Source organism: Myotis brandtii, unplaced genomic scaffold (assembly GCF_000412655.1).
Source record: "Myotis brandtii unplaced genomic scaffold, ASM41265v1 scaffold363, whole genome shotgun sequence".
NCBI classification, from domain to species: Eukaryota; Metazoa; Chordata; class Mammalia; order Chiroptera; family Vespertilionidae; genus Myotis; species Myotis brandtii.
Window position 1 is genome coordinate 4,076,477 of NW_005363938.1, and position 13,999 is coordinate 4,090,475.

Genomic DNA, 13,999 nt, shown 5'->3' on the forward strand with positions numbered 1-13,999 from the left:
AGGGGAGGCGAGGCCGCGCCAGCTAGCGGGGAGGAAATGCCGAAGTCTGGAGCCGCGCGCCCAGCCGGCGGGCGGGGTCGGCTTAAAGCGACGTGGGACGGCGGGAGGGACTTCAGGACGCGCTTGGAACTGGTCTTCTGTGGGCCACCCCCATTCTCCCTCCCTTAAGGCAGAACTGGGAAGGCCCTGATTCCGGGGCGGTGGCCTTGTCCAGGGAACTTCTAGGGTGCACTCACATGAAGTTACACACTGGAAAGTTAAAAGGAGCAAAGTGCTCAAGCCGAGACTGTCTCTCCTCCACCCACAGCAATTCGTGGCGGCGTGGTATTGGTGGGGTGGCAGGCCCCCAAAGAAAGCAGTCCCTACCAGAGTGGCGCTGTCTTTATTCAAACCAATATTTACTGAGCACCTACTATGTGCCAAGTAGGAGGCTAGGTGCTGGGAAAATAGCAGTTGACAAAATATACAGTTTCTGTTCTTCATAAAGCTTGCAGCCTGAAAGAGCGAGAGAGAAGAGAAGAGAGAGAGGAAGAAAGATTGAAAAAAGGTAGGAAGGAAGGAAGGAAGGAAGGAAGGAAGGAAGGAAGGATGGAAGGGAGGGAGGGAGGGAGGGAGGAAGGAAAAGAATCAAAAGAGAAGGTCATAGAAGAAAATGCTCTGGATGAAACAACTATATGAGGGAGTGAGAAGATGGGTTTTGCTGCATGGCAGCTGGAGGTGACATCTGGTCTGAGAACTGCATGAGGAGGAGCCAGCCTCCGGAATAATAACAGCCATTACAAGGGACTTACTGTGTGATAGTACTGTCACCTTACACATGTTCACTCACTCCTCCTGTTAATCCTATGAATTGGGCACTATTTCCATTTTTCAGATGAGGAACCAGGGGCACAGGCAGGGTCAGCTGCTTGCCCAAGGTCACACAGCTTTAGCAGAGCTGTGCCTTGAACACAGGCACCAGGGTCCCTACCAGAGTGCTGCTCAGAGAAACCAGGGTCAGGACTCAGGGAGGGGACCAGAATTCCCCTTCCTCAACTGCTGGGAATTTGTCTGTATCCTTTGTCAGACCTACATTGGCACCTCAGTCAGGGGGAGCTTTGTTTTATTGCATAATCAGGGAGCACCCCCTGAATTTATCTAAATTTAAATAATCTTTATTTAGTTAACACTCATTCCACCTTCCCTGCTCTCACCATCAATTAAGGAGAGCAGGATGAAGGCAATAAAAATGTTCAGAGTCCAGCTGCCACCTGGGAATCAGAACTGAGGATGGCTCCTGAGTTAAGTACCAAGATTACTCCCAGGAAATCCTGAGCTGAGCCTGTTAGAGCTAGCAAACCTGCTTTCAGATCCCATCTCCACTACTATTAGCTATCAGACGGTAGTCTGTCAGTCAGGATTCTTTGGGTTGTAAGTGACAGAAACACAGCTCAAACAGAATTGATTGTATCATGTTAACAGACATCTAGGGCAGGGGTCCTCAAACTACGGCCCGCGGGCCACATGCAAATACATATATTGTATTTGTTCCCGTTTTGGTTTTTTACTTCAAAATAAGATATGTGCAGTGTGCATAGGAATTTGTTCATAGTTTTTTTTTAAACTATAGTCTGGCCCTCCAACTGTCTGATCTAGGGGATCCTACTTCAGTAAGGCTGGATTTAATTACTCTCCATAGGCCTCTTAGCTCTGTTTTCTTCTAAGTTGGCTGCACCCTCTGCCAGGTCCTCTCCATATGCCCCTGGCTGCTCTAGCTTCACTTTAGCCTCACTTTAACCTCGCTGCGAAGGAAGAGAAAGTTTTGCTTGCCTGAAAGTTGCAGTAAATGCTATGCCTAGGGATAGCCTTAGGTCATATGCTACCAGCATCCCAGTTAGAGAATGCACTGATTAGCCTGGCCTGTGGTGGAGCTATGGACTGAATTGTGTCCCTTCAAAATTCAGAGGTTGAAGCCCTTATCCCCGACGTAACCGTATTTGGAAAGAGGGACTTTAGGAGGTTGTTAAGGTTACATGAGGTCAGAATCCAATGATGAGCCCTAATCCAATAGGACTGGTATCATTATAAGAGGAAGAGAGAGAAAGAGAAAGGTCTCTCATTCCCACTAGAAGCCTGACCTTGCCAAATCTTGACCTTGGACTTCCAGCCTCCAGAACTGTTAGAAAATAAATTTGTTTTTTAAGCCACCCAGTCTGTGGTATTTGTTATATATACAGCCCCAGCTGACCAAGACAGTTGGATACCCAACTCTGGAACCAGGAGGTGAGGTGAGCCTTGCCCAGACCATGGGGGCTGTGGTCCCCAAAGAAGTCAGTATGCTATACTGGAGAAGAGGGAGGGGATGTTTTGGCATGTGAAAGCAATAGGTGGCCACCATATTTTGATAAATCCCTTAATCACACTTTGCTTTAATTTCCCCATCTATAAAGTAGGGGTAATACTAACAGGGTGACTTATTTTTCCCCTAGTAGATATGATGGCATGCTATCATCAACCATACAAAAAGGGCGATGCTCTAGATCAGAGGTCAGCAAACATTCTGTGTAAGTATTTTAGGCTTGTCAGCCGTACAATCTCTGCTACAACCCCCAGGGTTGGCTGCTGTAGTTCCAAAGCAGCTGCATTTATTTTCTGGGGCTGCTGTAACAAAGTACCACAACTGGGTGGCTTAGAACAACTGGAACTTATTCTCTCACAGTTCTTAAGGGCAACAGGCTGTCCTCCTTCTGAAGCCTTTAGGGGAGGATCCTTCCTTGCCTTGTCCAGCTTCTTTTTTTCCCTTTTCTTTTTAAAAATATATTTTTTATTAATATCAGAGGGAGAGGGAGAGAGATAAAAACATTTATGATGAGAAAGAATCATTCATTGGCTGCCTCCTACACACTCCACACTGGGGACCGAGCCCACAACCCAGGCATGTGCCCTGACCCGGAATTGAACCATGACCTCCTGGTTCATAGGTCGACACTCAACCACTGAGTCAGGCCGGCTGGGCAGCCTTGTCCAGTTTCTGGTGACTCCAGGCATTCCGTGGCTTGTGGCTGCATCACATTAACTTCTGCCTCCATCTTCACGTGATCGCTTCTCTGTGTATCTTTTTTTTTAAAATTAATTTGAGAGAGAGAGAGGGAGAAAGGGAGAGAGAGCAACATCGATTTGTGTTCCATTTATTTATACATTCATTAGTTGATTCTTGTATGTGCCCTGACCAGGGATTGAACCTGCAACCGTGGTGTATTGGGACCAACTGAGCTACCCAGACAGGGCCTGTGTCTGTATTTTTTCTTTTCTTTCTCTTATAAGGACACCTGTCATTGAATTTAGAGCCCACCTGGGTAATCCCAATGGTCTCATGCAGAGATCATTAACTTAATTATTTCTGCAAAGACCCTTTTTCCAAGTAAGGTAACATTCACAGGTTCCAAGGGTTGGGATGTGGACATAGCTTTTTGGAGGTATACTGGAAAAAGCTCACTTTTCCCTGCTGTATCTCCTTTATCATTCACACGGGACACTTCACCCCACTGCACTGAGTCAATGATGTGTTTCTGTTACTGTTTTTCCAGCCCGTAATTGGTTCCCATAGCTCACTTCCTCCAAAGAGTTCAGGTACAGACCTCAGAACTTTGCCCTTGGAAAATCTACTGTATGTGTCAGAGCAAATACAAGCCCACTTATTTATTAGTTTATTACCCACTTTTGTGGGTTCTTACTGTATGGCAGGCAGAGGGGAACCTGAAGGAAAACAGGGCACTCCCAGCTGACAGATTAAAACACCGCACAATATGGGTGGATTCAGAAAAAGGTTTTGTAGACTTTTGATAATTATTTCATTAAAAATTTCCTTTAATGTTTAATACTTGACAAAGTCCACTCCTGTTGTTTTTTTTTTTAACAGCTTAGCAAATATATACACACAGCCCTCCCAACATTTCTGATATCCCAGAGGTGTGTCTCCCAACACTGATGAGAGGAAAAGTGAAAGAGGAGGTGACTCACTTCCCATGGAGGCCGGGAAAGGCTCTCGGGAGGAGACATAGGACTAGGCTGTGAAGGGTGGCAACAGACAACACTGTATCAAATGTACCATGTGCCTCCTGGACACAGCCCTTCCTATAGTTTCTCCTAAAATGCTCAGAACAAGCCCAGTGAGATAGGGGCTGTCATCAATGCCTTTTCAAATGGGGTTTGGAAAGTGAGGCTGAGAGGATGAGTCACATGGCTGGCAAGGCTACTTCAGAGCTGGGTTCTTATTCCTGGTGCTTTTGTTCCTTTCACATGGTAAAGGGTTTATTGCACAGAAAGAGAGCACTCTGGGAAGGCAGGTTAATTTATGTTTGTATCTATCTCACTAACCAGCTGATGAGGTTCTTGGAAGGAGGGACTTTGCCATAGTCATCTTAGTATCAGAAGCACCCAACACTGTGCCTGGAACGTTACAGGGGTTTTCTGAATAAATGAATGAATGATGTTTCTATCAGCAGAAATTCAGGGAGGCCATTCCAGGTAATGGGAACAAAATGTGTAAATGCTCAGGTCCAGGAGCATGTGATAGTTGGGGGCAGGGGGAGACAGGACATCGGTCCTATTGTTGTAGAAGTCTAGAGTTGGTGAGTGGATACTGTGGCATTCACTGACCATCCATTCCAGCCTTCTTCTGTAAGCTGGGGCTGGAAAGCGAAACACATTCCCACATTCCCTGGCATGGGGACAGGAGCTGCCCAGGACACCTGCTTTGCTAGTGCAGCTGGCAGCAGAGGTGGGTGGTTTTGAAGCCCACAGCTGGGCCCTGATTCCACAGGCAGCTCCCCGGTCGGGTGGAGGCAGCAGCTCCCTCAATGGCCCAGCCTGCTGTGTAACTTAGGAATCCTTTCTGGAAGTCCCAGAGTCCTTTCCTGCAGCTTTCCCGCAGCTTCTCAAACTAACTGCAATAACTGATCTGTTGCTGTTTCTTAAACATGTCCTGTTGGTTCTACTATGCATGACTATTACACAGCACATGGCACATGCTACTCAGAACACCCACATGGCCTAGCCTCTGTTCAGAGAGACGAGCCCATCAATCACACTTTTGTGGCTGTCACAGCAATATTAAGTTGATGCAGATGTCTCTAAACACTTACTCTAAAGTGACTGGAGCAGAGCAGCCAGTAACAAGGCCTGACACACAGCTTTGCCAACAATGCCACCCAATACTGGATGGTGACCAAGTGACCTAAACCTATCTAAGCAAGACTATGGGCAGAGACAGGGGAGGGAGGAGGGTGTATACATTCCGGTGCCTTACGAAGCTGGCCACAGCTTTGCAGCAGACACAGCTGGCTCCCTGGTTTGAATGGGACACAGAAACCATGAGGAAGTGGAACTCAGAATTAAGCAGCAGGAATGGAACAGACAAAGGCTTTGAGAAAATAAAAACCATAGCAGGTCAGGGGAGGGTAGGAAGGAGCAAGGACAGCAAGCAGCTGATCTGAGAATGGTGGGTATCAGAGTTGATGTTGGGGCATAACGGCTGCTGTGTGCCTGGGACAAGCTAGATCGTCCTTTCTGAGCGAGCAGCTGCTGCCTCGGTTCCCTGTGGATCCTTATAACAATCACTGCTAGACTCAGGGGTGGTTGTGGCATGAGTTGGGAGGCATTTTAGCTCAGTCCCCTAGAAAACAGGACCTAAGTGACGGCTTGCATGTGAATGTGTTCTGGGGAGTACAAAGCCAAAACCAGAGGGGAAGTGAAGCAGGGAAGGAAGGAGGGTGTATACATGTGGTGCATTACCGAGCTGGCCACAGCTCTGCGGCAAACATAGCTGGCTCCCCAGTCACCAAAGATGCTGCACAGAGTCCCTTTATCTCTAATCAGCCGTTGAGAAAAAGGGCAGCCAATTCAACAGATGGTTCCTCCCCATTTCCTGTCCCTCATCTGTCTAAGTATGCCCACTGGGCATTAAATGCCGGCACTTCCTGGCTGTCTCCAGGTCGATGGAGAAGCCAGAGTCTCTGCAGGTCTAGCCTAGTCTGTACACATGCAGTCAGTCTCTACTTGTTGGTTGGCTCCATGCAAAGGCAGGCCTTGGTTGGTGGCAGTGTTGGCAGTGCTCTTTCCAATTGTGATTGATAATGGAGCAAGCTGTCACTGGAGCTACTCTGGGCAAGAAGCAAGGCCAGTAGACAAGGCCGAATGGTCTGAGGTGGCCCATCACCTGGGTCTGGTACAGAATGCTCCCTGAGGAGGTGTCTGCTGAATTGATTCTGGAAGATGAACTGGTCATTGCCAGACAAAGGAGATAGAGAAGGACATACGTGCAGAAGTCCCTTTGTGTATGGAACCCTGGACAGATGAGAGAGCATGGTCTGGATTTCAGTAGGTCTGAAGTTGGAGGCTGGAGGGAGAAATGTTGCGAGATGAGACTGCAGATCTGGTCACAACCTGTGTACCATACTGTTTAGTAAGGAAACTCTTGGTGACTAGTAATAAAAGACCCCTACTCAGTTGATTTAAATAGCAATAACATGTTACAACCTCACCAAATGGAAGTCTGGAGGTGAAGTGGCTCCAGGCTTGCTTAATTCAATGGCTCACCCCCATCACCAGGTTCCTTCCATCTTTCTGCTCTACCTTCTAGACTAGCTCTCCTCCTGGTTACACAATGGCTGCCATGGGTCCAACATCACATCCAGACACACAAACATCCATCAGAAGATGGACCTAGCACCATGTCTGGTACTTTATAGAGGTGGCTGTCTCCTATGGATCTCTATTTTAGAGCAAGGAAATATTTCACAGGAATTCCCCAGCAGAACTTACTGCAAGTTTCATGGTCTACAATTGCATCATGTCCAGGCCCAAGCCGATCACTGGCCAGAAGAAGGGAGTTGCCCTATTGGCTTATATTAATGAGGACTTACCTCTGAGCTAGGGCTATAGTTAACTTTGTTAAGAGTTGATACCTGAATAAATTTGGGGTTCTCTTAGTAAGGAAGGAGGAGGACTACAATATCAATGGAAATATTAATTAAAATATAAGTTCTGCGCCCTAGCCGGTTTAGCTCACTGGATAGAGCGTCGGCCTGCAAACTGAAAGGTCCCAGGTTCGATTCCAGTCAAGGGCACATGCCTGGGTTGTGGGCTCGATCCCCGGTGGGGGACTTGCAGGAGGCAGCTGATCTATGATTCTCTCTTATCATGGATGTTTCTATCTCTCTCTCCCTCTTCCTTCCTCTCCGAAGTCAATTAAAAAATATTAAAATAAAATAAAATATAAGTTCTGCTATTGTTACAGAAACACTTCACTTGTCTCTCATGAAACAGTCATGGTGTCAGGAACTTGGGCTCCTTCAATCTCCTTGTTCCACCCTGCCTAGGTGCTGCCCTGACATCTGTAGTGCAAGATGGCATTTCAGCCCATGGGAAAGAGTAAACGAACAAAGGAAGGGCATGACATGAAATTAATTGCACATTCCATGTCTGCACATTACCTGGTATTGTGATCTTTAATAAGAAACATACACTTGGTCTTTGTCCCTATTTCTGGCACAGATCTCCTAAAACCCTTGGGATTTCCTATGTGACCAGAGTGTCAAGGTATTTTTTGTTATGTTACTGAGGTGACATTTTTCACCAGCATCTGAGGATGGGGGCTGTTTGCCAGGAGAACCAACCATGTGATTAGAAGGATGGAACTTTCAGACCTCTCCAGTTCCTCCTCCCCACTCCCCCTTCCACCCTCCATCTCCAGGGAGGAGAAAAGGGCTGGAGATGGAGCTCAAACACCAATGGCCAGTGGTTTAATCAATTAATAATGAAGCCTCCATAAAAATCCAAAAGGATGAGTTTGGAGAGCTTCTGGGTTGGTGATTACATGGAGATGTGGGGAGAGTGGTGGGCCTGGCGCGGGCATGGAAGCTGGGCGCCCTTCCCCTATGCGTCCTCCCATCCGGCTGTTCCTGAGTTTTATCCTTTCATAATAAACCAGGGATCTAGTAAGTAAAATGTTTCTCTGAGTTCTGTGAGCCACTATAGCAAATTAATCAAATCCAAGGAGAAGAGGGTTCACTGTCAGAAGCAGAGGGGACAACCTGGACTTGCAATTAGCATTTGAAATGGGGGGCAGGAGTAGTCTTGTGGGCCTGAGCCCTTAATCTGTGGGATCTGATGCTACCTCTAGGCAGACAGTGTAAAAATTGAGTTGAATTGTAGGGCACCCAGCTGGTGTCCAAGAATTGCTTGGTGATGTGGGAAAATGTCTTTCCACACATTGGAATTGGTTCCAGAAACATACATGGCCACATGTAACAGCAAAGGAGGCTGAGAAATGTAGTCATTATTCTAGAGCAGCGGTTCTCAACCTGTGGGTCGCGACCCCTTTGGCGGTCGAACGACCCTTTCATAGGGGTCGCCTAAGACCATCCTGCATATCAGATATTTACATTAAGATTCATAACAGGAGCAACATTACAGTTATGAAGTAGCAACGAAAATAATTTTATGGTTGGGTCACAACATGAGGAACTGTATTTAAAGGGCCAGAAGGTTGAGAACCACTGTTCTAGAGCATGAATCCTGCTAAAAAATGTGTTGTTATTACAGAAAAGAAAGAGAATGAATATTAGGGGACAACCATCAGCCTTTGCCACAGTAGTCAACCAACAGTATCTACTCCAGGGGTTGCTATGGGATCAGTTCTATCCTAATTTCGATTCATTATTTGTGTGATTACTAATTAAATGTTTGTATTTCTAAATATACTGTAATCTCTTCTTATGAACAGTGACCTTATCTGTCTTGTACACATTCAATTACTAATTGTTGAAGGACCAACTAAATGAAAGAATGAATGAATAATCCTTATTTCAGAAGTCCGGCAAAGTAGTCCCATAAAGAGCTTTTCACTAGAGAATGTTCTTCCCTGGTCTGTATTTCCAAAGCCACGGTTTATGAGTCATGAATAATGAAACCAGCATCAGTCAAAGGGAAGCTTTGGTCCAGCAGAGATGAAGGGCCAAGAGAGAGCTAATGAGTCTGTAATGCAATTTTTTGCCAATAAAATGGTGCAATATTAAATTCAAGGCCATGAGATTTACACTATAAACCCAACACAATTAGAGAGTAAGAACCCACTTCCCCACCTGCTCCAGTTCTTCTAGTTTGAATCATTTTATGGACATGGATTTCCCACTGGCATTGTCTGGTGATGCCACGATGAGGATTTTGACAGGCATTTAATTTCTGGTTGTAGGGCCAATGGGGACAAAAGAGACTCAGAACTGAGTGGAACATAGAATCGCTGAGTTCAGAAAACCACTATCTGCAAAGTTAAGTCTCACATACGAGGCCCCTTCTTCCCTGCCTCCTGCTATCAGCGTGGAGATAGGAGTCAGCATGTCCTGAGTGTTTCCTGTTCCACAGGCAACGTCCTAATTAAGCACTTTAGTGGTTCTCAACCTTCTGGCCCTTTAAATACAGTTCCTCATGTTGTGACCCAACCATAAAATTATTTTCGTTGCTGCTTCATAACTGTAATGTTGCTACTGTTACGAATCGTAATGTAAATATCTGATATGCAGGATGGTCTTAGGCGACCCCTGTGAAAGGGTCGTTCGACCACCAAAGGGGTCGCGACCCACAGGTTGAGAACCGCTGCTTTACATGGTTTTCACTCATTCAGCCCTCACCACAGAGAACAACCTTATGAGCTGGGTTCTATTTTTATCTCCATTCTGTAGATGCAGAAACTGAGGCATAGGCAGACTACACTTTGTCCCAGGTCATACAGCCAGAAAGTGGCAAAGTTGGATTCGGACCCATACCTCTCATGCCGATACCTTTAACAACCCTACACACTACCTTGAGTCAGTCATTTCCCAAATGGACATTAGATAATGTTTTCCAGGGCATGGGGGAAAAGATCAAAGTAAGACATATGAAGGAAATTTTTCATAATACCCAATTTACAGTGGAGTCTCCTCTTACAGGGTAGGGACACTTCAAAGTCAGCATGTAGCAAAATAAAACTGCATTTAGTTCAAATTGCCCTTGACAGATTGGCAATAGAAGTTAGGATTACACATTTGTCAAAACATTTAATGGTCCACTTCCAACTTACACATTTCACTGTATCTAAATTTTATTTAAAAAAATACCACAAACATTCTAGTGAGTAAAATGCATGCTGAAGTGTTTAGGGGTGATGTGAACTGGTCTCAGCAACTACCTTTGAAATATATAAGAAAATCAGAGGAACTGATGGGTGGAGAGAGGGATGGGTAAGTGGACAGACATATGATACAGCCAGTGAAGTTAAACGTTAATGGTAGAATCTCAGTGGTTGATGTATGGATGGTCTCTGTACAGTTCTTTTGATTTCCCTGTTTGCTTGAAGAAAATATTTTAATATAATGTTGAGACAAAAAATCAAACATTTAAATATCTGTTAGGATGTTGCTAGTTTGGAAACTGATATCCTGTCTCTCATTGACCATCATAGCCAGATTTTTTCCAGCATCGAAACCAAAGTTTCATCAGTTGAGCACCCAATGAAGGAACTGGTTTGAGTTCATGGGCCAAGTTATGTGAATTCATATGTATCTTTAAGCACTCAGCATGATGAACTAGCCATTGTAAGACACGGACACTGGGAGACGAGATCAGCTTTTTAAGTACAGTCATTTAAGTAAAACAGTATTGTCCAGACTATTTAAAGTGCTCTCTCCCACACCCGAAGCATTTTTGTTTATGTAACTAAGCCACAGCAACTTAAATTTGCATTCTAATACAGTGATTTAAAAAATCAATCCACTCTGTTGAATGTTAAAATAACCATTTTCTGCCCTGGCCAGTTTGGCTCAATGGATAGAGCGTCAGCCTGAGGGTCCTGGGTTCCATTCCAGACAAGGACACATATCTAGGTTGCAGGCTCCATCTCCGGCCCAGTCAGGGAGTGTGTGGGAGGCAATCAATTGATGTGTCTCTCTTACTAGTACATTGATGTTTCTCTCAGTCTTCCCCCCTCCCTTCCACTCTTGCTAAAAATCAATGGAAAAATATCCTCGGGTGAGGATTAACAAAAACAAACAAACAAGCCATTTTCTTCTAAGGAAAAATTGATAACAATCGTGGGAAGTTGGTTTCTCTCCTTCAGTCCTAACAGCAAAATGAAAAGTTGGCAATCCTAGATCGATAAATCACTTCATCCGCCACTTGCATGTGGGCAGGGCTCTGTTTGCTTTGTGGCCCCTTATCTCACCAGTGCTTGGCACAAGTGTCACCCCATAAATAAATATTTGTTGAATTCATTTTTTACCAGCCTGTGAAATCTAAAGGGTTGGGGAGAAAAAAGCCTGCACCTGGATGCAGGAAGTCCTTACTAAACCTACGGACTGATAGACAGATGGGCCTGCACTAGGGCCCGGCCCCACACAGACGTCCTGTGATCATCTATCTAAGGACACAGTTGTCAAGGCATTCCAACCACAGCCTGGCCAGGATCCTCCCAGTGTAACTCATACTCCACACATTTCACTTGGGACAACTTTCTCTCAAGGAGGGAAAGTATTACTCTTTTATGTGCCTCAAAAGCCAAGTGGACCTTTGTGTTTTGACACCAAAAAAAAAGGATCACTTGGGATTTGCATCTCTCTTGGAGGAGGAGGCACAGCAGAGAGGAACCCCAGGACCACCATTGGGGACCATATTTCCCTGCACTCTGGGGTGGCACAGTGGGAAATTCTGCCACTTACTCATGACACCTGGCTTCTCGGCACCTGGGTGCATCTACAAACCCACAACTGTTCCTGCGCCCCTGCTATGTGTCAAGCACTGTACTTTCCATACGTGTAATCACTAATGCTCATAGCCAACTTGTATATAACAGGTGGGTATTAATGTCATCTCCTACTTTACAGATGAGGAAACTAAAATTCAAAGGGATTACAAGACATGTACGAGACCATCCAGCCAAGAGCAGATAAAACCAACAATTAAACTCAATTCCATTAGACTTCCACCCCAATGCCCTTACCATGACAGCCCCTTGAATTGAATGTCAAAGAGGCAGTGTTGTCCTTAGGGCTATGCTGCAAATGAGAACTAGAATTGAGGCCATTAATGCAAACTCCCTAGATTACCAGTATGGGTTAGTTAGATCGTTCTAGTAGGTATCTCTTGTTTCTGCTTCCTTGGTACCCACCTGGTGGTAACAGCTTGATTTTTCTTGGGAACTTCCCCTCCCTCAGCTGTTTGTTTGATTTGGATGTCACTGCTCACAATCCCCAGCTTGAGGAACAGACACATAACCTAGGCCAGTCTGTTGAGAGTACAGTATTCCCTTGCTCACTATGTGATTCAGAGTAAAAGGTGACCCAAGTTGATCCATAAGTATTAGTTAGCTTTTGCTACATAACAAACATCCCAAACCATGAAGGCTTAAATAACAAACATTTATTATTTTTCACAATTCTGTGGGTAAGCAGGGTGGTTCTTCTGCTCTAGGCCAGCTCAGTTGATCGCAGTGGTCTCTTGGTGGCTTGCCTGGAGCTGAATGGTCTAGGATGGCCTTCTCAGTGTCCAGTGGTTGGTAGACTGTTTTGTCTAAGGACATGTGGAACAGCATGTTTCTGATCCGTGTAATTTTTCATCCTCTGGTAGGCTATTCCAAGCTTGTTGCTGTGGGAGCAGCATTCAAAGAAATCCAGAGCAAAGACTGAAAAGCAGATTGAGACTTAGGCTTGGAACTCATATACTGTCACTTTTACTACATTCCATTGGTCAACACAAGTACAAGATCATCCAGCAATAAATGGTGCAATAAATTCCACCTCTTGGTGAAAGGAGCTGCAAAGAATTTGAGGCCATTTGCAATTTACTCTAGAGTTAATTTTCACTGGGAAATTGAGAAAGAGAAGTCCTTTTTTTTTTTTTTAGAGAGAAGTCCTTTTTCTATCAGAGTTGCTGATCCATTAGGCTGTAAGCCCTGAGATGCTGGCAGGCAGCTTTGCCAATACAGGGGAAAGGCCTGTTGGAGAGGAAAGGACTACCAAGACTAGAGATAGAAACTGCTGATGGTTTCATTTGAGCTCCACTCATGCCTATATTTAAGTTGGTTTGAGTCTCTCCTCTGAGACTGGAAGTGAGAGAAAGGAGGGTTTCTTTCCTTCTGAATACCTTCCTCGGACTCCCAAAGCATCTCATAGCCCACTTCTTAAATGGTGGCAATAGCTGTCCTCCATAATTGAATGCTGTCATTCTCAGTCAGTGTGAGACGCTATAACAGAGTATCATAGATTGGGTGACTTATAAACAACAAAAATTACCCTCTCACAGTTCTGGAGACTGGAAAATGCAAGGTCAAGACACCGGCAGATTTAGTGTCTGGTGAGAGCCCACTTCCTGGCTCAGAGACAGCTGTCTTCACTGTGTCCTCACATGGCAGAGGGGCAAGGGAGCTCTCTAGGGTCCCTTTTATAAGGACACATTCCATATGTGAGGGCCCCACCCTCATGCCTTAATCATCTCTCAAAGACCCCCATCTCCTAATACTATCACCTTGAGATCGGATTTCAACATATAAATTTGGGGGTACACAGACATGCAGCTTTGAATTCCACTTGAGCTCATGGCCTAACTTTTGGTATCTTTCTACTGAAATAAATGATTTCCATGGAAATGGGAGGGACAGGCTGGTAAAGAAGACAGGTGTGTGAGTTTCACACAAGTGTTTGCTTTGATTTCAACAGAGACAGGGTAAGTCCGCAGGGATTTTTCAGAAAAGATGTCAGGAATATGGTAACATACTAATTTAATGATGAGCAGGCACCTAGAAAAGGTGCCTAGTTTTGAAGACTGGTCACTTTTTGGTGGTATCTGAATCTCTCCATAGCATCCAAATCTCTACCATTTATGGTTTCCCTGTTAGGGTCAAATAGAGAAGCCATCCTCTGTAGTTTATGTGAATTCAATCATAGTATGTGCAGGAAGAGGTAGGAACAAAAATGGAGAGAAGGGGAGG

General features: G+C 45.1%; 2 protein-coding genes across 4 annotated transcripts in view; both read right to left on the reverse strand.

Annotated features, from left to right (window-relative positions):
- Nucleotides 1-819, reverse strand: part of ITPRIPL2 (inositol 1,4,5-trisphosphate receptor interacting protein-like 2) — a 7,299-nt gene extending 6,480 nt beyond the window's left edge. The window contains exon 1 of the mRNA XM_005872058.2: nt 811-819. Within this exon, the coding sequence (XP_005872120.1) occupies nt 811-819 (9 nt within the window). The remainder of the gene's footprint in view (nt 1-810) is intronic.
- Nucleotides 1-13,999, reverse strand: part of COQ7 (coenzyme Q7 homolog, ubiquinone (yeast)) — an 80,529-nt gene that overhangs the window by 45,416 nt on the left and 21,114 nt on the right. The window contains exon 6 of one of the 3 annotated variants that reach the window (XM_005872002.2): nt 12,411-12,694. The exons of the other annotated variants lie outside the window; for them this stretch is intronic. The gene's annotated coding sequence lies outside the window, so the exon portion shown is untranslated. Of the gene's footprint in view, nt 1-12,410; nt 12,695-13,999 lie in introns of those variants that run through there. 3 annotated transcript variants of the gene reach the window in all.